We start from the raw sequence: 27318 nt of genomic DNA on the forward strand, positions 1-27318 counted from the left end.
TTCCGCAAATATTTAAAATTAAAAAGAAAATTCATCAAAATTCGGTTTCGAAAAAAAGCTCGTGATCCGAAAAACGGTCCGGAAAACCAAAAAATGAAAGTGTGAAATCATCGCCCTTAATAAATCAAGTTTAGATATCGTATCACAAAGTATTTCACAAAGTGAATATTAATTAACGCTACATCAAAAGACCCACCCGTAGGTACAGAATCGAGTGTATCGTGGTCTCATTTTTTAATGAAATTATCATAAAAGTCACTCGGTGATTAATTGAAAAATAATTAAAATTACCGAGAAAGAAAAGTAGAAAGAGGAGGAGGAAAAAGTTTAATTAACAACAACCTTCAGCAAAACATAAAAAAAAAACAAATAAACAAGAAAAAGATAGTGACAAAGAAATTTCAGTAAAATTGTATCAAAAAGTTTACAATGTCAGCCGCTCGTGTTTTCTAGCACCCTTTTCACGCAAAATATTTGTATTTGAGGTAAGTGATGCATGACAAAAAAAAGTACGTGTAAGTTTTTAAAACAAACAAGTTGTCGAAGCGAACAAGCAAATCAATTTGTAAGGACATGTTTGCTCAATTTAACAAGTTTTTACATTTATTACCTTGTTTATCACTTCCTTGCCATTTCACTCTCTTACTCGGCCATGTGACGTGTCCATTTGGGGTAAAGTCCATTCGATAAAATTGCAATTTTGTGTCGACATAAATTGATAATGAAAAAAAAAGAAAAAAAAGGAAATGGAAAAAGTGTGAAATCTTTAACGAAGGTCACGTTTCATGCGATAAATTATTTATTTTTCTCTGAGGTCAATGGACTCTGATTGATTTATGTTTTTCTGAAGTGATAAAACTCTCAATAATGACTCAGGAGCATTGAAATCTGTTTGTTATAATTTTATTTATCACGTCAACACAAACAGAATGAAATTAAAGACAGAAAAGACAAAGAAAGAAGTTCATTAAGAAATTAAGTCGCAAATGAATGAATCACCATTGTTCCAGATGTTCTCGTTGTTGATATTAAAAGCAAACAAAATTGGAGTTTCAATGAATATGTGAAATATGAGACGGAAATACGACAGAGATAACATAATTATTATTTTGTGTGTATATTTTTTTTTATTTAAAGAATCTCAACAGGAATCTGCTTTATTATGAATTTTTTTTGAGAAATTTGATGCGAATGTTTACGATTTATTTTAAAACTTTATTTAATTTGAAACTTTCTCAACGACGAAGGATTCGAATTTCGGTGATTTTTTAAAATTTAAGCACTTCGTTTGTTAAGTATTTTTGAATTAAAAATTGAAAATTTGAAATTGAAAATTTTTAAAATTTTATTGGAACTCTAATTATTATTTGTTTCAAATTAATTTTATTAATAAATTAAATAAATAAAAAAAATCGATAAATTAATTTTATTAAAATAATTATTTAATTAAATAATATTTATAATAATTACCATTACCATTTAAAAAATATTAAATTTAATTAATTGTAAGTTTTTTTTATGAAATTTTAAATTTTTTTGGAGAAACTATTTTTTTTTATTAATTGAAAACAGAACAAAAAATATTGAATTATTATTTTATTTTTTTATTTTTTTTCGGTTTTGAAAAAGTTTAATACAGATAAATTTTTATTAAAAAATAAAATAAAATAAAAACAAAATTAAAAAATTTATTGATATTAATAAAATAATATCAAATAAAATAATATTAATAAAATTATTAAAATAATAATAATAAAATAATATTAACAAAAATTAATTAAAATAAAGTTTTTTAAAAATTAATACGAATTAATTTTATATCACAAACTTTCGAAGGACTTTAAGTTATTTAAAGATATTATGAATCACTCATCAAATAACTTCAAACAAACAATAAATAAAAAAAGCAAAATATTTAAGTCACGAAACCTAAATGCTTATTTTTGATAACCTTGAAATCTATTTTCGAGTTAATGCGAAAGAAAATTGAAAAACAAGTCAAAATCAATCAATTTACATAAAAAAATAGTCATCAACGTCGAATGTCCTTCATCCTTGAAAGTGTTACACACATTGAGTGTCTTTTTTTACATTTTCTAGAAAAAAAATATACTAACAAAAAAGAAAAATGTCAACATAATCTTCCTATTCACTCGTATATTTTATTTTCCCTTTACATATCCTACACATGTTAGATAATGTTTGCCGTAACCTTCCTTTCTTTATTATGAATACATGTCATAAAAAATAATAACAAAATACACGCGTGCCATACTCTACTTCTTTCCTGGCTCTGCTTTGCTTGATACACACATCCTCCCTTCATCATTACAATGTGGCATAAATAAACAACTCTCTCTCGTTCGCCTTTGTTAAGCCACATATAGTTTTTTTAAAGGTTTTTTTCACAACTAACACGAAATAACAATAAATAGGAAACATCCGCGGAAGGCAGAAATGAGGCGCCAATCACGAAAAACACACATCTCCACCTACCTCAATTGCTGTATCCTTCACTACTAGTGCTGCTAATTTATTCCAAAACTTTTATTTTCCTTTCTTCTGGTTCAACGGACGCTCATGTCAGCCGAAAATTTATCGGAATTTTCTGGAAAATAAAAGTAGCCACGACAACACGGTGACACGTGGCACGTTTTTGCAAGTCAAATTATGTTTTTATTGATTTTTGTTGTTTCAAAAAAAAAAAAATGAATTTAGGAAACGATATCGCCATGAGCTTCGGGTAACTAGTGAACAGGTAGTTTGTGTTTATTATTCTTTTTAAAGTACAGACATAAATAATGTTTCTCGTAATATCGCGTAGTAGATAGCATTTTTTTCATTTCGCGGAAAGTACGGAATGAGACACGTGTCTTGTTTGTATTCCACTAACAATCAAATTATCTGGCAAATTCTTCATTGTAGGTACCTGTTTTCTTCTTCCTACTGCAAAAAAAAATGTATAAAAGGAAAATTGCCGTGGATCATGATAATAATGATGCAATATCATGTCAAATATTATGAAGGAATGAATAAAATTGGAATAAATGTTTATAATATTATGAGGAAAGCATAGTGGTTTCAAGACACGAAGATAAAAAAAAGTAATTTTCTGATGTTGTTATTTTTTGATTAAAAAGATAGTCGACTGGTAAAAAAGGTTTCAATGCTATTAAATTGCTTTTCGACCAAAATAAGGTAAAATCTTCTTAAAAATTTCAAATATTGTGACAGTTTAAATTTATGAGGCCGAAAAAAATTTCAAAAAATTATTGACTTAAAAAAAGTTGAACTAAGCTTAGAAATAATTCCAAATAAAAAAAAATTATTATTCTTAGAAAAAAGTCATATTAAAAAATTAAACTAAACTAAATAAAAATTTATTATAGAAAAAAAATATTTTCAATTTTTTTAATTAAAAAAAAATAAAATTCCTAAAAATGTTTTAAAGTATTTAATGTAAAGTTTTAATTTAAAAGAAAATTAATTAATTTATTTTTATGTAAAAATGACATAAGGTTTATTTTAAAAAAATAAAATTTGTAAAGTAAAATACAAAAAAATCAATAAAAAATGATTTTTAACCGAAAAGCCAAAAAAGAAAGCAAAAATAATAAGAAAAAAAATCTTGATTAAAAAAATTTGATTCAACAAATTAAAAATTGAAATTTATCAAAAAAAAAAAATGAATAAAAAAATTAATATAAAATAAAAATAATTAAAAAAAAAATTTTTTTTTTAAATTTATGTCAAAATATTTAAAGTCTTACTTAGTTCAAATATAAGTATTTTAAATCTAAAATGATTTAAGCTTAATTTTAATTTTTTTCTGATACATATTTCAATGCTACAAAAAATACATTATTATCGATTGCAGTCAATATAATTACTACATCGTTATTGCCAAGGAAATTTGTTTTCCAATAATTCGCGCGAAAGTTCAAGGTCGCTGCAAGTATTCATTTGAATAAGGAACTAAAGTGTTAAAATGAATATTAAACGGAAATATTCATTATTTTTCACCACTTATCGTCGTGAACTGCATATTAACGTCGTTTGCTCGGGAAATTTTTCATACCACTGCCGCTTCATCACATGAATGAAAATTATTTACCTCAATCAGCAGATATGAAGAAATTTTGCACAAAAATAGATACGCCCGATCTATAAAAATAGCATCTACCTCTATTTTAGTCACCTGCGATGTACGTCTGATGTGTATTTCGAGCAATAAACGATGCATACATGATAATAACAAAAAAATTCGACCAAACAAAAACTGACATTGTATTAATCGATAAAAGGCGAGAAACAATTTTTAAAAATAAAAGTCTTTGGGCGTTATATGACACGTGTATTTTTTGTTTCACACATTTTTTCTTCTTTGAAAAATCCTCTTGATTTTTTTTTTTCTGCATTTTATGGGGATTTTCTTGTTATTAGGATAACTGCCAAAAAATGTTCATAATGCGCTAAAAATGCACACACACAGACCTAGATTGTATCGAAAGAAAGTGTAAATATGTTTGGCGTTAATTCTTTTGTTTTTCATTGCGACACTTTTTGTTTATTTGTCTTTTCTCGGTCTTTTCCAAGTATTTTCGTAAAAAAGAAAATAAAAAGAAACTTTTAAATTCCATTGATTGAACTCAATGTCGTTCTTGAATGAAAGTTGGAAAATGAGAAAGTTTATTATTCAATGAAAACAGTGCATGGAGGCCAAGTTCAAGGTCACAAACAATTTTTCGGGCATAATAATGTTAATATTGCGTGAATAACATTCGGTCTCTCTCTTTGTATTATTTATGAAAGGAATATTTTTATTTGTTACATTGATGACACGGAGACAGATGATGATAATAAGTTGTGTCATGTCAAACGATAATAATTTGGTTGCTGTTGTTATTTTCGGCTCCTAATTCAATAGATGACGGTTTGATAGGATCACGAAGTTATGAACTTTGTTATTTGACTCTTTTATTGATAAGTGTTAAAGTTTTCTTATCAATTTTCTGTTTTTCATCTTACGAGGAAAATGTGTGTCAAACGTATTTTTTTTAAGGTTCTCGCAAAAAAAAAGTTTTGACACGTGTTTGATATTTATTTAGTTAAAACAATCAAGAAACAAAAATGAAGCCATCATTAGGGACGAAACAATTTAAAAAAATATTTAATGTATAGTTTAATTTAAAATTTGTATAAAAAATTGACATGATTAAAAAATTTTATGCTTTAAATTTAAATATTTATTAAACGAAAAACCTTAAATTAAAATATAGGTATAGTTGAAAAAAAAATAATATTTTTGAAATGTTTTTAAATTTTCAAAAGTTTAATTTAATCATCAAAAAATAATTCAATTTAAGAGAAAATTTTTTTTTTATTATTTTTAGCCAAAAATTCAGTAAAAAATTATTTTTTGATAAAAAATTTGAACTGCTTAATTTTAATTTTTTAAATTATTATTTATTTTTTAATTAAATAATTTATTTTTTTATTTACGTATTATTTTCTGTAGCTCAAAAAATGAATTTTAGTAAAAAATTTGTTCCTGCCTGGTGATGCTAAATTCTCTTTTTTCTTTTCTTAAGCTAAATATTTATCAAGTTAGTTGAAAATTTAAAACTTTTTTTAAACATTGATAAAAGAAATTTCTGAATTTTTTATATAAGGTTCATAAAAAATCATATATGCACACTTTCCTTTGAAAAATTCCTTCAAATTCAGATATTTCCATCACAAATTTTTCTGTCTATAATTTTTCTTTCATTTTAAATTATTCTATCCACCCTTTAACATACATAAAAAATAAATCTTCCGATCGACATTCTAACAACCAGACGTCTCCTTCATACTAATTTTAACAAGTAATTTCCTCACATCCCGCAATAATAATAATAATTTATTCAACAAAAACAACCACCGCCCAAATATCAATCACTTTTGCAAAACACACGACGAACAATTTACGTGACCAAAACAAATGCACCCGACAATTTTCATTCTATTTTCTTTCTAAACAAACAAAAACACCCCATAAATCTAAAATCACATAAAATTTATGCATTTAATTATTTAATTTATTTAGTAGTTGTTCGCACTCACATGCATTTTGTCGGTATATGGTGGCCGAATAGACAACGTTCCAAATTTTAATTTCATTTTATTTACCTATTAATTTGGCTTCAACAGCATACCTCTTAATTTAGATAATTATATCAACAACAACAACAACGATCGCAAATGAAGCTTTTTGTTTTAAAATTCTGATGACTTTGAACTTCATTCGGAATCACTTTCTAAGCTCACATAATCCTCCACTTTCGGTTCCATGAACAAACAGCGAGATTAATGTCAAGGATTATTCTTTGTCTGAGTTGGTAAAAAAAAATTTTTTTGATTCTCTCAAATCTGTCTTTGAATATGATGTCAAGTGTACTCAAAAGAATTGTTTGTTGTTGATGCTCAAACACCCTTTCCTCCATTCAATAACAAAAATCAGCTGTTTTACCCTGGCAACTTTCCTCGCCTAAAATCCGAATTAGACACTGCGATGAGAAAAAATTCCACTGCAGATATGTCGCTCGTAATTTCTTGTGAAAGATAAGAATCAATATGTAAATATGAGAGATTATGCAGTAGACGAACATATTTTTTTATTTAACATAGAAACAGACCTTGCACAATTTTTGCCGGGTTTTCAGAATGAGTGGTCTCTCTCCAAAGTTGTACCAAGTTTGATGCAAGATTTTCAGCACGATCGGTATGTTATAGAAAAATTGTACAAATTTCGTGAGTGGAAATATTGCGAGAGCGCGAGAGAGAGTTACTCAAAGACTCGCTTGCCTTTGTCGAGAAAACACACAAAAACATTGGACAGTTTCAGTTTATTCGTTCTATCGTTTTCATGTGTGTTTCAAAAATAAACTAAAATAAAATAAATTCCTGCACACAAAAAAAATAATAAATTAATAATAAAAACTATATTTTAAAAATAAATTATTTACTCAAAAAGTGATACATTTATCGATATTTACAAAAAAAAAAAAATAGAAAAAAAATATTCTTTGTCTATTTATAAAAAAAAAATATTTCGTTGTTTAAAAAATAAATAAATAAAAATCCTGAATAACTGTCTCAAGTGTACCTAAAAAAATAATAAAAAAATTGTAAAGTCTGTGGTAAATGTTTTTGTTATCATCCTAAATAAATATTTGACAAAAACATCGCACACAAAAAAAACTGCATCGCATTGTATTCTAATCAATTCAGTTAAAAAAATATCTAAAAAATTCCGTTATGCGTTCAAACAAGTAAAGCAGTAGCAGTAAATTCATAAAATATTAATAACAAAGGATAAATGTGAGATCGATTTCGGCATAAACAAAAAAAAAACATTTTTTGTCATATTGCGGATAATTTAGAAAAACAAACAAAACTTAACCGACGACACGATAGTACAAAACCTGCCATAAATTAGATATAAATTGTCTCCGTTTTTGTGTTCCAAAAATTGAATTGTGATTCCTCCCCGGACCAAAAAATATAATTTTAAATTTAATTTTATCTAAAAAATAATAAATAAAAGGGGAACAAAAGTGTGACTTTTAGAAGTGTCTTAAATAACTGCGAAACCGATTGTGTCAATTTTATGTCATAAAAAAAAATCTGGGAAGCGGACGGGAGAAAAGTGCTTTAGAAATATTTTTTTAATTAAATTCAAAGTGTGATATTGAATGCGGTGTGGCAAACAAAAAAAAAAGAAGGCTGATTTTTAGTGAAAAGAGGCATTTAACTGGAAATAACTTGATACCTGAAACGAGATAAGAGTAAAAGCAATATAGATTTGCCAAATATTGACTCAAAACGTCGATAATAATTAAAATATTTTGTACCTTCTTTGTGTCAAATTAATTCCTTTATTTGGGTTGAAGAAGCTTTTTTATGGAAAACGGTCCGATAGCAGCGAGTCCATGGGTACGTATAAAAAATTAATTTCCAGCCAGTCGTCTCCACTGTCGTTTACAAACAACAATAGTATCGTGTACTTACTTTTAAATGGGCGACCTTGAAAGTTCTTTTTTCCTTGTTCGTCTTGATTTTTTTTAGCGTGAATGAGTTGAAAAGAAACAAAAAGTTGAAAACTTGTGGAAAGTTTAAGTGATTTTTTGAAATGAAGAAAAAAAAATAAAGACAAAGAGTGCACAGTTTATGACGATTATCGACAAGAAATGTCACAATAAAGGGAACTTTCGATGTTTCTACACAAAATGTAAACAGCAAAAATCAAGGGCAAAGGTTATCACATTTCTGTAACTATTTGTCGTCTAAACTAAATTACTTCTGCCGTGTAGAACGTAATGCGATTTGGAATTATAAATTAAAAATTTTTTATTGCCAATAAGGCCGTTCGAAGTGGAACATGTTCCGATGTTCCATTTAAGAAAAAATTGGAATTGGGCAAAAAAAAAAATTTAAATCTTCAGAATTTTCATTGAAAAAGTAATTTTTACGGTAAAAAGTGTGAGATTATTAAATTGTGGCATAAGAATTAATTAATTTTTTTCATGTTGAGGTCATTAAAATTTAAAATCCAAAAAGAAATTTCAAAAATTTTGGAATTTTTGTAAAAATTTTTTAAATTAAATTTTAATAAAAAATAACAAAAAATTTTTTTTTTTAATTTTAAATAATTTTTTTTTAAATTTTTAAAGAAAAAAAATTTTTCTTACAATCCAACGATTTTTTTGGCCCCATTATTTTTTTATTTTACTAAAATCTTTAATTTTTTTGAATAGGCCTAAAATTAAAAAGTATTATGGAGCAAAAATTCTTTGAAAGACTTAATTATTTAATTCTTGACACACAATTTTTGCGACAATGATCGCCATTATAGCTTAGAAAGATGATGAACAGATGTTGACAATGTAATTAGATTCAATTAAATTACTCCAAGTTTTCTCGCGTATTCCGGGCTTTTTTTTGTGCGCTTAATTGATGCGACAAAGCGTTCGTGACGTGACCTAATTTCGTAACCAACTCTCATTCTGTCACGAATTCGCTTATCAACGAAACAGCTGATTATTCTCGACACTCGATTTGACTTGCATTCTGTTTCATATTCATAATAATGATAATTAATGATACCGGTTAGGCGAGAAACTCAATGACTAACCAGATAATCTTGAAACGCTCTGACAACAAAGAACTTGTTTCAACGCTCAAGTGTTATTAACACTAAAAATACAGTTTTTTTCTCCTTCACAAATCATGTGTGACTGACTTAATTACGCAACGCAACATCTGATTTTTGTTTATGATTTTTTTTTTTAAAAAGAGGTTTTTTTGTTTTGTTTTTTTACAAATGTTTTTGTCTTTCCCGAAGCAGAGCGGCAACGACACAAATAAACAAATGAAAAAAATGACAAACATAGTAGTAAAGAAGAGTAGAGAAAAAAAAATTGGCAATCACTTGAGTTGTTGAAATGTTTTTTCTTGTCGTTCCTTTTGTATCTGCTCGACGACGATACTACTGCGTAAATTTGTTCGTTTTTTCATGAGTACGAGAGAAATTTTGTTAGAAATAGAATATAATAGAAAGAAGATGAAGATACATTATAATGTTTTCTTTTTTTTTCAGTCGTGTATCTCATTATTATTCTATACTGTCAGACTTTTGTCTCATCATACATAGAGAAAGATCTGAAGAGAGATTTATAACTTAATCTAGATTTTGGGATTTGGTTTAGACCATTTTTTGATTAATTTTCGAAGAGAAAATTGCTCCAAAGTGGTTTTTTGACACGGATATGAAAAATGCGTCATTTTCTCCCAAAGTTAATCAAAATTCATAGTTTTTCTTCTAAATATTATTCGGATCCAGAGTACAGATATTTTAGAGATTGAAAAATTTTAATTTTCCCGGTATTTAAATTAATTTCCCGAATTTTGAATTATTTAATGGTTTCTATAAAATATTACAAAAATTGCTTAAAAATTTATAAATTAACAAATTTTACAATTTTCAAAAAAAAAATTAAATTTTTAAATATTTTTCTTCAAAAAAAATTTTTTTTTGTAAGTTTTTCAAAATTATTCAGAAAACGAAAATTTCGCATTTTCTTTGCTAACATATTTTTTAATGATATTTAAAATTTTTATGAAAATTTAAGAATTATTCTTATAAAAAGAAAACAATAAATTTTTTACCTAAAGTTTCAATTTTAATGATTCTAAGAAAAGTTTGTGAACAAATAACGGAAGCTTGGACTCCAATCCCACCTGTTTTTATTCATCTTAGGGAAAAAAGTCAAAATGTGAGCATTAAAATTGATACAAAAGAAAGATTTTCAAAAAAAAAATAAAAATTTAAACTTGCTCCAAAAAAATAAATAAAATAAAAATAATAAATAAAATAAAAATAAATAATACCCATAAAAATTAACTTTTAAAATTTTTATAAAAAAAAAAAATATTTTAAAAGCGCTATTGTCATTAATATCACACGAATTTTGTAAAAAAAAAAAAAAATAAGTGAAATATTTGTGGATGTTGTGCCATTTATTGTGTACAAACGGTACAAGCAATAACAATCTTCATATCTGAGTTAATTTCCGAAAATGGTAGAGGAAGACAAAATACGAGTCATTGAATTTTATGGGAAATTCTACAAAAAAACAGACAAACGATAAGCCATTATCTTTCTTACACTGACAGATATTTCCAAATGAATTTGGATTTTATTAATTACAGAACATTCTCTATCAAAACCATATAATCGATCGACACACAAAGCGAAGGTAGGTCGGTTTTGTAACAAATGACGCAATTTCAGCATTATTATCGCACACACACATCAGTAACATAAATTTATCAAAATTGTCCATTTTCACCTCATTCAGGTCATTTACAGATATTATATTGTCATGAAATTCTGTGGTGGGCGCCTTTTGTTACTCTCGAACGAGCAACCAATTCAAATTGATGCCATGCGTGCAATTGATATTTTTCATCGTCATTATCATCGCATTTGAATGGGTCGTAAAATGGGAGTCGCATTACCTGCAAAATGCATGAAGAACGATTTTCTCATTAAAATTTCGTCCGAGTGACAGACAGGTTAAAATTTGCGTGGCATTGATAATGTGCATTTTATGCGGAACAGTCCTGATTAGAAAAACATTGGTGCTCGATGTTCTTCTCTGTGACGACGACGACGACGCGTGATGAATAAATTTAACATTGGGAAAAACCATTTTCCTTCAACTCCCCCGAAAAAGCGGCTTGACTTTCATAACATCTGTTCAATTGCAATAAAAGCTGCACTTGTACGTCATCTCGGTCTGTAGGTGCCATGCATGCAGCGAGAGGATCATCACACTTTGCAAGTATAATTAATGTTTAAAATTTTCATGTTGACAGGTTGTCGTCGTTCTGCTTCCATTTATCCTGTGCCACTAACACAAAATGACACCACAATAAAACCATTTTTGTCAAAACAATTTTGAAAATGTCTGCTTAGGCGTCGATTATAGAAATAATGATTGTCGACATTAATGGAAAATTAATTGGTCCTGACCATTTTTTGGTTGTTGGCGGTTGGAAAATTGTTTTGCTTTGCGAAAAACAAAAATTTACCAAAGTCATTGAAGCGGTTAATTGTTTAGAAATGCAGCTTCATTGTGATCTATTGGGAAATTGTGCATCTATTCCGAAAATGAATTTGTTATTGTTGTTGAAGCGGCAGTAGGAGCAGTAGCAGCTGCTGCAACGAAACAAGAGATAATCGAAAAACATCACAAAAAATACGGACTTTTTTGTACGCTAATCATGAAATATTTATGTGAACAGAGACAGAGAGATGAATTTACGGAGAGCAATGTTTTGATATTTTTTGGCAATGCATTCCGATATTCGTTTGTGCGTTATTTACATTTATTATAGGAGGAGAAGTCTATGAACATTTTCTGACTGAATAAATATTTGAAGGATATAAAAAAATTGAGTCGACTGTGGATTTTATTCTGTGTTTTTTTTTGTATTCTGAACGCAAATGGACTGCAGATGCAATGAATAAATTTTATGATTCAGTTCATTCGGGTGATTTGATTAAATATTTTTAAAGGTGCGGAGCTTTTAAGGAAATTTTGACATTTTTTATTAAGATAAAAAAAAATTGATTTATATTAAACTTTTATAAATTATTAAAAATAAAATTAATTAAATTTAAAATAAATTTAAAAATTAGAATTATAAAAAAATTATTAAAAATTTTATTTTATTTCAAATAATTTATTTATTTTGTTTTTTTTTAATTAAATAAATTTTATTTAATTAAATTAATTTTAATTAATTAAATTAATTTTAATTTAAGTTGATTTCATTTTTTTAAAATTTTAAAATAAAAAAATTATTTTTGGACTTACCCAGTAAAATTTTCATGTCTCTGATTCTTTACCACTCAATTTAACACGAACACGTATCGTAAACAATCGTCATCAAATATGCGCTCTCCCTGTTGAGATGTAAATATCTTCCGGGTTTATTACGCAATTTCAGTCAAACAATAAAACAAGAACAATAAACATCAGGAAAAGATCATAAAATGTTACATTGTCGATTGAGTTACTGACTACAGTAACAAAAAATGCAAATAATTTCATTTAAATTTCAAATCTCCTCCTTTCTGTGTTAAATTGTCAAAAAAAACAGTCATAATTACTCTTATGTAATGTTTTTTTTTTTTGCACAAACAATCAATTTATTTTTTTAGTCCTTTGTTAGTCCTTGACCTAAGTCATCACAAAAAGGGCACAACAAAAAGTATTAAATGGAGCATGTAATGTGTCGCATTTTGTTTGCGTTTCGTACAGAGGTGGATCTAAAAAAGGATTTTTATAATTCTAGGCTACTTCAAATAAATATTTAATTTTTATCTCTTACCCCATTTAGCCCATTGAAAAGTTAAAAATCAAATATTAAAATTAGAGGTGGTAAATTTTATATTTAAGTTTTGCATTTTTTTTTTTTTTGAAACAATTTACAAGATTCTTTCTGAGTTTGTTCAATACATTTTTTTAAATTATTATTTTTTTTAATTTTAAATTTTTTTTTTCTTAATTTTTTAATAATTCAATAAAATACTCAGAAATTAATTTTTTAAATAATTTTTAATTAATTAATTTTATTTTTATTTTTAATTATCAAAAATGATCAACTCGGTCTTTTTATGAAAAAATAATTTTCTGAAAAAAAAAAATTTTTTTGAACAAAAAGTTTGAAATAAATTTTGAATAGCCTCAGTTAATCTTTGAGAAATTTCTTGAAAATATTTACCTTCATTTTTTTGCGACTTACAACATTCTCGTGTGGGCTTTACACTTTTTTTGTACTGCTATTCGCCAGTTTAATGACTCCAAATAAAAAAATCCCGTTATCAGCAGCGACGTAATAAACTTCTACTTGACTGAGCCCCATTTATATATGAGTAACCTTATCGGGACTTATTCTCGCACTACAATAAATATGTACACATCGATTTCATTGTTCCTTATCTTCTTCTAGAAGCAATTACACGCACTTCGTCTTTCTTCTTTATGTGCCGAGGCATTGCCGGCAGCGTGCTCTCTTATCGACGAAATGTTTGCCTTGCGATAAGGAACTTCATTCATCACGTCTGGGCTTTGGGAAAAATTCGTCAAGCTCCTCCTGAGGTTATTTTTATAATCTGCTCAAACTCAATAAGCAAAGTCACTGATAAGACATCAACCAAAAAAAAAAATTGTGTCACCAGCTGAATTGAGTTCATTTACACTGACAAATATTTGATTATACTTGTCTTGTCTTATCTTTTTCCTTTTTCGCGCAAATTGCTGGTCTTACAAAATTTATGAGCCTTGAAACGCCATTTTCGTAAAAAATTATTTTTTGTTATGCAAATGTTTGATTTTCATCTCATGATTCGGTTCAATGTTCAGCGAAATTTTATCACAAAGAACAAAAATAAAATGCAAATAGTTACGCAGCAGAGCGAATCTTAAAATAGATGACGAGGAGTCAATGACTCTTCTTCTTCTTCTGATTATTTCTGCGTACTGCTGTGTCACGAAAGAAAAAAAAAGAAAGTGTTTGGCAAGGTTCAATAGAAAAGTAAAATCAGATTAGAATGAGGAACGAAAAAAATTAAATGCGGATAAAAAAAAACACGTGTGCCACTTTTTCTCTTTGTTTTCATTCAGGTCAAGGTCGCAAATTTTTCCGAAAGTTACTTTCCATAAAATACAAAAGAAACGTAATTTATGTTGACGCTCATTGTGTGCGCAGAATGAGATTTTAATGTTTTATCAAACGACCCAAATGAAAATTTGAATAAAGTATCAGGTCAAAGGAAGATGTCAGTTTTAGTTTGTTTGTGCATGAACTGTCGAGAACAAAAAAAAGAGGAACGTTGTGAATTGGTTTTTAACTTCAAAAGGATTTTTTTTTGCTTCATTCAGTTTTAACATGCAGCTGGCTTAAAATAGAGGCAGAATTATGGCGACAAACTCACATGAAGAAGATTACAACTTTTGCAGTGTGACCTAGAAGTAAAAAAGTTTTTATCGGAAAACTAGAAAAAAATTCTTGAAAGAAATTTAAAAGCATTTGTTCGTACGAACAGCTTGACCGTATTTCAGTGTTAACGTGTCAAAGTAATTTTTTCCAAATTTTTATGAATTTTTCGAGTTTTTGTGAAGTTTTTTTTAAAATTTAAAGTTTTTTAAAACTTAAAGTTTTCACAAATTTTTCTAAATTTCAAAGTTTTCATAAGCTTTGTCGTTGTTTATTAACTTATTAAAAATATTTTAGGATTTTCTAAAATTTTTACAACTTTTTATGAGTTTTTATGTTGCCCACTGATTTTCTATAAAAATTTAAAAAAGTTTTAAATGTTCAAGTTTTTTTGGATTTCACAAATTTTTATATGAATTTTCACGTTGCTAACTGAGCTTTCAAAAATATTTAAAAAATTACAATTTTTCCAATTTTTTTTAGTTTTTCAATTTTTACAATAGAAATCGTCAATTTTCCTGTTTTTTTTTAATTTTCGAGTTTTCTCAAAATTTTCCAATAATTTTAATTTTTCACGTAGGACATTTTTTTCACAACAATCCCACCGATATTTAGGCTTTGAAAATTTTTATGTGTAAGTTTTTCCAATTTTTTTATGGATTTTCATGACATTTTAATTTCTTGAGCGTTGCAAAATTTATTTGTTTTTAAATTTGAAAAAAAACCTTTTTGTCAGAAAAAATGGCAAACTTATGAAAAAAATTTTGTGACAGATTTAACATGTGACAGATTTTTTTTTCTCACAAAACTTAACGGACTAAAATTTATCATTTTGACAGGTTCCATATTTTCCCGTTATATTCTTATCAAAACACTTGTCTCTTCATAATTTCTGTAGAAAAATGTAATTTTGTTCCCCTTAGAGATCCATGCAACGTTATTGTGACAAGATAAACACAATATTTATCCTGCACATTCATAAAAGTCATATTCGTATAAAAATGTGCATATTTTTGTATCTTCACCACCAATTTATAAGCCCATGTAGGTGATTGTGGTGCAAAACGACCATTTTGAGCTCTCTGACAAAAATTAAATATTTTATCGTCTCTCAAGCGAGAACTAAAATGTACTCTTTCCATGTTGTCGCATCACTTACGACTTAAAAATAGCAGCTCCGAGACACTAATTTGACAACGACAAGTAAAAACAATGAAAATTTGTGTACAGATGCAGCAAAATTGAATATTGAATAAGTTATGCGCGTGTACTTTGCCTCCTCAAAGGAGTAATCACAATAAAAGTTTGTTTGCCAGGCACAATAAAACAATCAGGAAACTTTTTTTTAAGTGGCACAAAAATGTTTAAAATATTAATCATACGTTGATTTAATTCAATTTTCTACACAATCTTATCAGCTGTCAGTGCGTCTAGCCTTGAAATTGATTCGACCGATGTTTTCGTCATCGGATCTCGTTGCTTCTTTTACGCGGTCATGTTAATTTTTCAAACAAAGCCTTCCTTAGTGATATCAGTGCGAAGAAGTTAATTGACCGACTATCGCTAATCTTTTGGTGCGTTATCAGTTGCCATTTATGTGGGTAAAAATACATACAGCTACGGGGAAGCCTCGAACAATTTAGGCAAATATCTTGAGATAAGCACGAGTTGAGTTCAATGTTGCCTGATTTCGCAGCGATACAGATGATATCAAAGTTGGCAGTGTTGAGTGGATCGCGCGGAACCACGCACGCGAATGAAAAAAATCGTCGGCTCATAAATATTTAGAGCACGTGTAAGAGAAAAATTGCATTAAAATGTACAAAAATCGAGTATTCGGTGAGTGATTGCCAAATAATTGGTGCCTAGTGGAACGAAATGGATTTTTTTTTAAATCTCGGTATTTAAAATAAGGCCTTCTAAGTTTTTAAAGGAAAAAATTCTTTCTTTTTATTAAAAAAAAAAATTTTTAGTTTTTAAAAAAAAAAAAATAAATAAAAATTTAAAATAAAATAAAAAAAAATTTTAAAAATTTCTTTAAATAAATAAAAAATTTTAAAAATAAATTTAAAATGAAGTTTTTCAAATAAGAATTAATTTTTTTAAAATTAATTCGTAGAAAATAAAAAAGGGAAGAAAATTAAAAATAGCATTAAAAAATATTTGAAGAAGTTTTTTTTATACCCTCAAAATCTTAAAAAAACTATTTTGTGATTTTTTAAAAGCTTTGGGAGTTTAAAAATTAGAAAAAAAACTTTTTAAAAATATCTAAACTTTTATACAAAAAAAAATTTTTTTTTTCAAAAATATAAATAATTTGAAAATGTTTCATGTTTTTTTTTTATTTCCTCAAAAAAGTCAATTTCGTTCCACTGGGTAGATACAAAATAACAATACACAATTTGCATGTACCGAATAATTATTCGGATCGATTGCATGACACGCCGCCCGCCCGCCATGCCAGGTCAAGTTCAATGCAAAAACTGCACTCTGCATAAATTTCGGCTTCTGTTTATATTTTGTGTGTCGGATCGATTTCGTCGTATGTTTGTGTTTTTGTCAAGTCAGGTGAAATGACCGGCACGACGCGTTACAACAAAAAACCCGTTTTTCGGCCTTGTGATGATGATGCTAAAGTTTAGTAGGTGAACGGATGAATGGACTTTCGAACTTTATTTATTTTTGGATTGTGTAATTTATTTATGGGGATGAAACTTTTTCTTCGGTTGTGCGAGAGAAGCAATCAATTCTCATAAATAATTGCATTTCAAGTTCAATTTATTGCAATGTTCGGAAAATTATTCTCTTTTCTCGTTCGCTCTCTCTCTCTCGTTTTTTGTGCATTTTGTGTGATGATCAATTTATTTTTAAGCGACATTGACCATATTTTTAATGGAATTCATCATAAATTGTTTATCAGCTGCCACAATTGCTTTACAATGGAACAAATTCCGCTCGAATGACATGACATTTGAAGCAGAAGCATGACGAAAAAGTCGAGTGACAAGGAAATATTACTATTTATTCCGATAATTAGGTGATGAGAACTCTTGACGTTCGCACTCATTCATAATTTTTAATAGACTTTGATTGCATTTGAAAAAGCGAGCACTGTAAATTGATAGGTTTCGTAATGAACTTCCGCGACTTAACGTGCCGTTTCCATGTGATTTGTAATGATTCCTTTATTTGTGGTGAGAAGCGTCTTCTTTTGTTGTCCAATTTGCGGTGTGCGACGATTATCGTTCGCGCGTCGAGTTCAAGTTTATTCCGTGAATAAATCTTCGTTTAAGATTTACGAGCGATGCAGAGAAGAAAGTTGCATCACCTTTGACGCCCAAAAGTTGCAATTTTTTTAAAAGCGCCCAAAAATTATCTGGTCATGCTTGAATTTTATCGTGGAAATATTTGAAGTGGAAAAAGAAGAGACGTGAGAGTCTTGCTAATGCTAAATTGATTACCAGTCCAACGAAAAATGCAACGGAAGAAAAATTCACTCGCACGTCTCATTTTTTTAAAGAAGCAAGTTTGTTTGATTTTGTTGCCTCGAGTGCAGAAGAAAAAGTTGAAGAGAGAAAGAAAAATATTTGCGATATTTAACGGTATCAGCAATTTTCACGGTTGAACACGAACGAATTTTGTATGAAAAATTAAGCAGGAAAGCATGATTGGAGGAAGAATGGAGGAGATGAGATGCAGATGCACTTTGTGCTCGTTAAATAATGAAAGAACATGTAAGCGGATATCAGAAAAGTTTTTGTGGTCATAATTTTAACGTGTACTTTGAAAGTTTTTTTTCAAGAAGGAAATATTGAAATCGCTCCATATAAAAAAAAAAAAATTACTTTTGAATTAATTTTAAAAATTTAATTTTTTTAAATTTTTATTATTTAAAATTTTTTATATACCTAAAGTTTTATAATTATTTTTTTGTTTTAATTTTTTTTATTAATTTTTATTTCTAAAATATATTTAAATATTTTAAAATAAATTATTTATTAAATAATTTTATTAAAAATATTGTTAAAATTATTTTTAGAAATTTTTAATTATTTTAGTACTCAAAAATCCATAAAAAATTGGGCAAAATTAAAAATTTTATCGAAAATTGATTTTAATATTTTTTTTTTTAATTTGAAAAATTATTTGTACTCTATGGATTTATTTTCGGTCTTTACTTTTTTGATCACTGAATAGAAGAAATTTTTTGATGATTAAGATGATTTTTTTTAAATATTTAACTCAAAATATTCTGAAATATTTTTTAAATTAAAAAATCTCTATTTATTTTTAGGTACAAGTGTTTTATTTGAAATAGAAATAAATTTAAAAAAAATATCAATTAAAACTCAATTAATTGTTTCAATTCAGTGATTTTATATGAAATTATATTTTTGTTTAAATTTTTAAACAAATAAAACTCCGCAAAAATTGTAAGACAAAAAATTAGAAATATTTTGATTTTACTCTTAAAAATTCAATATTTCTTTAAGATTTTTGTAAACTTCCCGGGAACGAGGCTCCCAGGTTCCCGCACTTTTTCCAGGACCGACCTCATTTTGATTTATATTTATTTAATAATTAATATTAAACTAAAATTAAAAGTTTTTTAACATTGAAAAAATTTTTTTGTACTCCCTTTCGACCAATCCACTTTTTTTATTATTAAGTTCTTATAAAAAATTTTAGATAGTAAAAGTATCTCATTGAAGCCCCAAAAAGAACTTTGATAAAAAATTGACTTTTGTACTGTGACGCAAATCCACCTTTCAATAAACCCTTTCAAATTATCTGGTCAAAAAAATCGAATTGAGGATAATTAAAACATTAAGTAGACTTAATGTAACACACATGTACTTTTGTGAGAAGCAAAGCAATTTACCGAAGAGCTAATAAAAAATCGTATTCTCTTACGTATGTCCTTGCTTTCAAAAAAAAAAAGTCTATTTTCCCGCTTTCTTTTGGTCCAATTTCAACGGGTGTGTTATGGCTCTGCTAAGTGTAATGCCTTTATGTAACAACAAGTAACACAAAAATTAAGCGAATTCACCTGTGAGATTTATGCAGCGGTATACTTTTACAATTTTAGTATAAAAAGCAAAAGTGCATTGCCAAAAGTATGCACAATCACTTCAGCTGTTGCAAAGTAAACACACAGTTACCAAACCAATCCACTTAAAAATGGCTTTTAAATTCATTGCAATTCTCGCTTTGATCTCCAGCGCCACAGCTGGTATTATCAACCAAAACTACCATCAAGGAGGACACTCCGACAACTCTTACTCTCATGGTGGCTCATCTCACGATATCTCCTCTGGATATCACGGTGCCAGTTTGAGCCACGGATCGTCCCTTGGACATGCCAGCTATGAACATTCTGGTCATGGATCGTCTCTCAGCCATGGATCTTCTCATGGACACATTTCGTCCCTCGGATCATCATCTCACGGATCTTCTCATGGATTGAGCCACGGATCTGGATTATCTCATGGATCATCTCTCGGCGGACACTCCAGCCACGGAAACTACCATCACGAAGAAGAACACCATGCCCCAGCTCACTACGAATTCTCCTATGAAGTCCATGATGATCATACCGGAGACATCAAGAGCCAAAAGGAAAGCCGCGATGGCGACAAAGTCGAAGGATTCTACACTCTCGTTGAGCCTGACGGTCACAAACGTACCGTACACTATTCCTCGGACAAACACAGCGGATTCCAAGCCAAGGTCGAACGTGAATTCTTGGGAGAACAATATGTCCAACATCACCAACAACACCACAACAACAACAACAACAAACACAACAACTACCACGGAAACCAACATCATGGAAATACCCACTATGTCTCCAACTCACATGGTACCTCCTCAGCTGGAAACAGCCATGGACACTATGACTACCATCATTAAGTCATCAATTAGCATCAATTTATTGTTTTAAACAAAATTAGCTGAATTTTATAAATAAAATCAAGTAAACTCATTAATTCGCCCTTTTTTGCTCATTCAAACATTTTTCGCTAGACAAAAAAAAAACTTTCAAAGATTAATTTTATGCTTGCAAGAAACACTTTAGGCAATGTGGTTTCACTCTTCCTCTTCAGCCTTTTTCTTTTGAGTGTTTTTTCATGATGCAGGTGAAATACGACATAATAAGGATGCCATTAAAATCTGTAGTTTAAACATTTTTTGCAAAAATCGATAAACGTTTCTTAAAAATTGCATCTGGTGCAAGAGCATAATGTGTGTCGTAGATGAATGAATGATTGCTTGATTTTTTAAGTACACTTTTTAACAATTTTTTCTCTTTTTTTCTTTGCAGATTTTTGTAAAACTTGGTGAAACATTTGTATCAGCTACGCATGGCAGGGTACTTAGTGCAAAGTAAAAGCATCAAATATTCTACTGATACTCCGACTACGACAAATTCAGTGAGGGCTTTTCATAGTTCCACGACATCGTCATTTAATCGCGACCGATTGAACTTTATTTTAGGGCAAAAGGTGAGATTTTGTAAAAACTTTACTAAATTTTTTTCATAAATACCACAAAAAATTTTCAAGAACTTAACAGAAATTATGAATTTTATTTAATAAATTTGAGTGAAAAAAATTAAATTTGTAATATTACCGTACTGTAGATAAAATTCTTATGGAAAAAAATAAGACGTTCTATTAACGAAAATAGGTTTTAAAATTCGTTCTATTAACATTTTTACGTAAAACTTTTGAATATTTGACGAAATTTCGCAATTTTTCAATATTTTAAACAAAATTTTTTAGAATGAATTATTTTTAATTATTTAATTTTTGATTTTGTGAAAAATAATTTAAAATTTGTCTAAAAAATAACTTAAAAAATCCTAAAATTAATAGAAAAATATTCTTCTATTAACTTCAAAATTGATGTTCCAATTTTTGAATTTGTAACGGATTTTTTTTTCATAAGAATTATCTACATTACGGTACTCTAAAAAAAAAATGCAGGAAATTGTCTTGATTTTAATTTTTTTTAAATTAATTCAGGGTGGAAATTTTGATTTTAAGAAATGAATTTAACTTTTGGGAAAAAAATATTAAAAATAAAATAAAAATTTAAATTTATAAAAAATCAAGGGATTTTTCAAAAAATTATTAATTTTTTTTAAAAATATTTTTTCATCAAATAAATTAATTAAATGAATATTTAATAATATTTTAACAATTAATTTAAGGAAAATTTAATTTAAAAAATTAAATTAAATTAAATTAAAATAAATTTAAGAAAATTTGGTTTTTAAACCTGTATTTAAATTAATTAAATTAATAATAAAAAAATCGCGAGAAAAACATTCCTTTATTTTAATTTAAGATTTTTTTCTAACATACTAATGTTCCAATTATTGAATTTAATTTATTTATTGTTAGGGTTTTGAAATAATATTAGATTATTTTTAGATTATTTTTTTATTAATTTTATTTAAATTGAAACCAACTCTGCCGTTATTTTTTAAAATTATTTTTTTAAAGTTTGATTTTAATTAAATATTTTTAATTAATTTTTTTTTTTTGTATTTTCCAGATTTTGCTCCGTATGCTCGCCCCACAATTGGATCCATTTAGGCGGGACTTTCGCCATACATCGATAAATAAAACCAAAAGCAAAAGTAAAAACCAACAATGGATTTCATCAACGGAATACCACAACTGCAACAATCAGCATCAACTGCTGCTGCAATCAGATCAACACCAACTAGTGCTACTTCTTCTCCAACTAATATCAAGTCTAATTTTAGTACGCCGATTAGGGGAAGTGTGTGTAATAACTTAAGTGCAGCAGCCACAACGGCTGCGACAACGACTCAATCAAATACTTTCGAAAATGAATCAAATAGTGGCGGGGGCGGTTGTGTCGATGATCCAGAGACTTCAAACCTAAAAATACTAAATAATAATAAGAATAATTTGATATTGAATGGCAGTAGTAGTAATAATGAGTGCCCGTCGTACAGCGACGATTTGATACTGCAACAAAAGAAAAGAGTCGTTAGTGATAATAATTTCTATATAAATAATTCAAGTGATAAATTAATAAATACTAGTGAGGAAGACGATTACGAAGAAGATGACGAAGAGCGCGAGCCATTGCACAATGGCTACCTAATTCCTACGAAACAACCAAATAACAACCACGCAAAATGTGATCCAACCGCATCCGCAAATAATAATAGTTTAAGAAGTAGTCGTAATAATTTACACCTTAATTCTAGCAGTAGTGAGCTAAGGACGTGTTCCGAGACCAACAACGAAAAGGAAAACTGTGATGAAGTGAAGCAGCCGTTGCTCCTGCAAATCAGCCAAGAGGACGAAGACGAGCCCGTAAAACGACCAAAAAGTATTGTCAAAAGTAGTAGTGTTAGTAGTTTCCGTGGCGACCACATCCTCAAGCAAATTGTCGAGCACGAGCGGCCCACGTTGCACGTTCAGTTCTCGCAGAGCGAGGACCAACCGCCGCCGGGCTACCAGAGCGACGAGAAACATCAAGTGCCGAAAACGCCCACGGGCAGTATACTGTCACGAGGTTCTGAATCCTCATCATCTTCCTCGTCGTCGTCGTCGAGTTCCGAAGAAGATAGTCAGTTTTCAGAGGCTCCTGACGGTGGCTGGGGATGGGTTGTGGTCTTCGCCTCGTTCATGATCAACCTAATTGCCGACGGCATCACCTTCAGTTTTGGCGTCATTTTTGTCGAATTTCTCAACTACTTTGAGGAGAGCAAGGGCAAAACGGCCTGGATTGGGTCCCTTTTTATGGCGATGCCACTGTTATCCGGACCAATTGCGTCTTTTTTGACCGATCGCTACGGATGTCGCAAAGTCACGATCGCCGGATCGATTCTTGCTGCCTTAGGATTTGTCTTGTCGTCGATGGCGCAAAGCATGGAAATTCTCTTTTTGACGTTCGGCATCATTTCTGGATTCGGGTTGAGTTTATGTTATGTGGCTGCAGTTGTCATTGTCGCATATTACTTTGATAAACGGCGATCGTTGGCAACTGGTCTGTCAGTTTGTGGCAGCGGCATTGGGACATTTATCTTTGCACCTCTTATCCAAATTTTGCTCGATGAGTATGGATGGCGTGGCACAACTCTCATACTTGCGGGAATTTTCCTGAATATGTGCGTTTGTGGCATGCTGATGAAAGATCTCGAATGGACGAAGCAACGTGCGAAGCTGAAGCGACGTAAAAAGCGGGGAACGGCAATTTCAGCGGATTCGTTCTCAGTTAGCAACAGCACAAATACCGCAGGAACGATTGGAAATCTGCCAAATACGATACCGGAAATTAAGGAACCGAATGACGGCGACAACATGACACCAGATGATCCGAGATTGTTTAGTTCTTTGATTACGCTTCCGACTTATGTACGAAACGGTGAAAAGGTAAGCAGTAAAAATTTTATTTTTTTATTTTAAAAATATCTGTTAAAAAATATTTTAATTTTTTTTTTTAACCCTAAAAAATTTTAAAATTTAATCAAAAATATTTTTGTTCTTTTGATGTTTTTTCTTCAACTTTGAATTTTGAAAACTTTTTGTACCTAAAATAGAATTTAAAAAAATTTTTCGAAAAAATTAAAAAATAAAACTTTTAATTACCAGAAGTTTTGTCTCAATTTTCAACAAAATAATTTTTGACCGTTCGTAAAAATTTAATTTTTTAAGGTTTACAAAAAAAAAATAAATAAATAAACAAATACTGTAAAAAAAAAAAAATTTAAAATATATTCAGTCAGTTCTAAAAAAAATTTTAGCAGAAAAAAAATCGCAAAAATTTCTTAAAAATTAAAAAAAACTCTTAAAAGTTAATTTTTTACAAAATATTCAAAATTTTTATCAAACTCACTTAAAAATTATTTTTTTCCACAGGTTCCATTAGAAGTTCTTGAACTTTTGTCCCGCAACCGCAATGTCCATAGTGTCCTTATGCACAACTATCCCAGTCTTTGTCACTCGCGCAGCTTCAGCGAGCCCCTTTCGTCCAAAAATAACATTTTATCGCCCGGTGGTACCGTGATTCCCGCCAGCAGTCCAACGGACCGCAGCAAATCGTTCGGATTCACGGGCAACACCGACATCAATCAACTTCCATTGTGGCGTCGCCATCACCAACGAAGTATCCGCACTCCACCCACTGCCGCTTACCTAAAAGACCTTAAAATGCACCGGCATTCCCTCACGTATCGCGGTGCCATGCTCAACATAAATCGTTATCGGTTGCGGGCATCCTCCTGCCCCGACATTTATCGCAATTCGATGACAACGATTGCCAAGGAGAAGACTGCATGGTATCAGGGCATCGAGGAGTTCAAAGATCTCTTTGCCGACATTTTGGATTTCAGTTATTTCACGGATATTCGTTTCTGTTTGTTTGCCTTGTCGAATTTGCTGCTGTACACGTGGTACGACGTGCCCTATGTCTATTTGACGGATTACGCGATCGAGAAGGGATACACCGAGACAGATGGATCGATGTTGGTGTCGATTATTGGCATTGTGAATATGGTTGGGGAGATCGTACTTGGATGGGCAGGTGACAAAGAGTCGATTAGCTCGAATTTTATCTACGCCATTTGCATGGGAATGTGTGGATTGATCACAGCTTTGGTGCCATGGTGTAAAACTTACACGGTAAGTCACTTTTTTTCCTCCTAAAAACTCAATTTTTAATAAAAATTCTTTTTTAAAACAGTCCCTTGCCACATTATCCGGCTTCTTTGGCCTCTTCATCGCCGCCAACTACTCTCTCACAAGTATTATTCTGGTAGAGTTGATCACCCTCGAAAAATTCACGAATGCCTATGGATTGCTGTTACTCGTTCAAGGTATCGCAAACCTGATTGGACCACCTCTGGCAGGTAAATTCGTCAAATTTATCTAAAAAATCAACAAAAATTAATGAATTTTTATTTAAAGGTTGGATTTATGACATCACCAGCACTTATGACTTGTCCTTCTACATTGCTGGATTCTTCATTGGCATGTCTGGACTCTTGTTGTTGGTCTTACCAGCAATTGGCAAATACAAAAAGTACAAGGCGCTACGGAAACAAGCTGATATCGAGAAAAACGGAACGAATTGTGGCAAATTGCCCACAATCAAAGTGCGTTTCTTCATTTTTTTTGTGAAAATTAAACTTTTATTGACTTTTTTTTAATTTCAGGAAATCCCATCGACCAAATCAAACACGATATTGAGCGACTGCTTCGGAAAAGACTTTGTTAAGGATGGTGTAGGAGTTAAAGTTTAAAAAGTTGTTTTATTTTAATATTAATTAATTATTATATCTTAGTAGAAAAATCAAATTTCTAATATGTAGAAAAAAAAATTTAAAAGTCCTAATAGGAATGGAAAATACGAATTAAGACAAGCAATTTATAAATATTTACTTTATAAGAGAGTAGTAATTTTTTTTTGAGTATTTCTTATATAATTAAGAAGTAAGATATTAAAATTTAGTGAAATTAAATTTTTAAATAAAAAAAATTATATTAATTATCACGAATTTAATTATTTTTAAATTTTTTAAAAACAAATATTCTAAAAAAAGGAGAGATTTATGTAAAATTTACTTCAATTCATAAAATTTTACTTCAATTAGTCTGAAAAATAATTAAAATAAATATTTTTGGATGACTTTCACGCTGCTAGTTAACACTTGATGATGAAGGAAAGTAGATGAAAAAAAGTATTTTGAACTAAAAAAAATGGCTTTAGAGGCACGCACTCATTCTTATGGTTAGATATTAGCACCAAAATTTATTGGAATTTGAAATTTTTCTAGAACATGATATGGAGAGAATTACAAGAGCGCATTTTTGGATAAAAATTTTTGAAAAACGCAAAAAAAGGAACTTTAAGAAATCGCTATATATTTTCATCACAATAAAACTAAAATTGTTGGATCACCGCTGTTAAAAAAATTCTTATGTGGAGAGATGCCCAGTAGTAGAAGTTCTTAGCTCAACCACAGAAATGCCATTTTGAAAGCTTTTCGGAAGCTTAGCACAAAAAAAAGTTAAATAATAACAAAATATTTAAAGGTTCATGATTAAAAAGTAAGAATTAGCTCTAAAAAACTTAGCGATTTACCAAATAATAATTAATTAGAGAATTAAAATCTAGCCAAGTTAATAGTTGACTCATCTAACTTCTCTACCTACAGATTTTAAAAAATGGATTTGGTAAAAATTTTACTAACAGAATTTTTGAGAGCTGGATCGCTTCCAAGAAAAACTACTTAGATACTATTACAACTAATAAAAAAGTAGAAAATAGTCATTAGGCCGTTTTAAATTTATTTTGAACTTTTGTCTTAATTTTTTTTTCTTTGAAAATTAAAAAAAAAATGAAATTTGTAATTTTTTATTTTGATAGCCATTTAGAAAGTTTAAATATTTCTAAGCGTTCATTAATATTAATTTTTTTTTCTTGCAAGAAATTATATTTTTTTAATTTTTAAAAATTATAAAAGTTTGTTAATTTAATTGATTAATAATTTTTTTTTTTTTTTAATATTATCTGAATTGTTGAAAAAAAAATAATTTTATTTTTAAAAAAATTAAATTTATTTTAATTTTATTTTTTGACTTTTGTGAAAAAGAAAATTGTCAACTTTGAAAATGTCAAAAAAATTAAATAAAAAAAATAATTAAAATATTTTTAAAAAAATTAAATTTATTCATATCAATTTTAATTAATAATTTGTAAAACAGAATTTTTCTAACA

The 27318-nt window shown here is 29.0% G+C and overlaps 2 protein-coding genes across 4 annotated transcripts; both read left to right on the forward strand.

Annotated features, from left to right (window-relative positions):
• LOC134827191 (uncharacterized) lies at nucleotides 1-26952 on the forward strand. 3 transcript variants are annotated; one of them, XM_063839764.1, is made up of 7 exons: nucleotides 1-485; nucleotides 20876-21056; nucleotides 22114-23972; nucleotides 24459-25220; nucleotides 25282-25447; nucleotides 25506-25693; nucleotides 25754-26952. In XM_063839764.1, the coding sequence occupies exons 3-7, from the start codon at nucleotides 22212-22214 to the stop codon at nucleotides 25838-25840; spliced, it is 2964 nt and encodes a 987-aa protein (XP_063695834.1). In that variant the 5' UTR covers nucleotides 1-485; nucleotides 20876-21056; nucleotides 22114-22211; the 3' UTR covers nucleotides 25841-26952. The 3 variants fall into 3 exon arrangements, with proteins under 3 accessions (XP_063695834.1, XP_063695832.1, XP_063695833.1); XM_063839762.1 differs by lacking the exon at nucleotides 1-485 and adding an exon at nucleotides 7143-7977; XM_063839763.1 differs by lacking the exon at nucleotides 1-485 and adding an exon at nucleotides 7143-7362.
• LOC134837520 (adult-specific cuticular protein ACP-22-like) lies at nucleotides 19732-20463 on the forward strand. Its single transcript, XM_063852903.1, has one exon. The coding sequence runs from the start codon at nucleotides 19732-19734 to the stop codon at nucleotides 20461-20463; it is 732 nt and encodes a 243-aa protein (XP_063708973.1).
• Nucleotides 26953-27318: the final 366 nt, after the last annotated feature.

This window comes from Culicoides brevitarsis, chromosome 1 (assembly GCF_036172545.1).
Source record: "Culicoides brevitarsis isolate CSIRO-B50_1 chromosome 1, AGI_CSIRO_Cbre_v1, whole genome shotgun sequence".
Classification (NCBI taxonomy): Eukaryota; Metazoa; Arthropoda; class Insecta; order Diptera; family Ceratopogonidae; genus Culicoides; species Culicoides brevitarsis.

What these genes read in the sequence shown, in the direction of transcription:
- LOC134837520 (XM_063852903.1), top strand. Translation starts at nt 19,732, where the DNA reads ATGGCTTTTAAATTCATTGCAATTCTCGCTTTGATCTCCAGCGCCACA.
- LOC134827191 (XM_063839764.1), top strand. Translation starts at nt 22,212, where the DNA reads ATGGATTTCATCAACGGAATACCACAACTGCAACAATCAGCATCAACT. An exon ending in CATGGTGTAAAACTTACACG is followed by an intron (nt 25,221 to 25,281) that starts GTAAGTCACTTT and finishes TTTTTAAAACAG; the next exon opens with TCCCTTGCCACATTATCCGG. An exon ending in GCAAATTGCCCACAATCAAA is followed by an intron (nt 25,694 to 25,753) that starts GTGCGTTTCTTC and finishes TTTTAATTTCAG; the next exon opens with GAAATCCCATCGACCAAATC.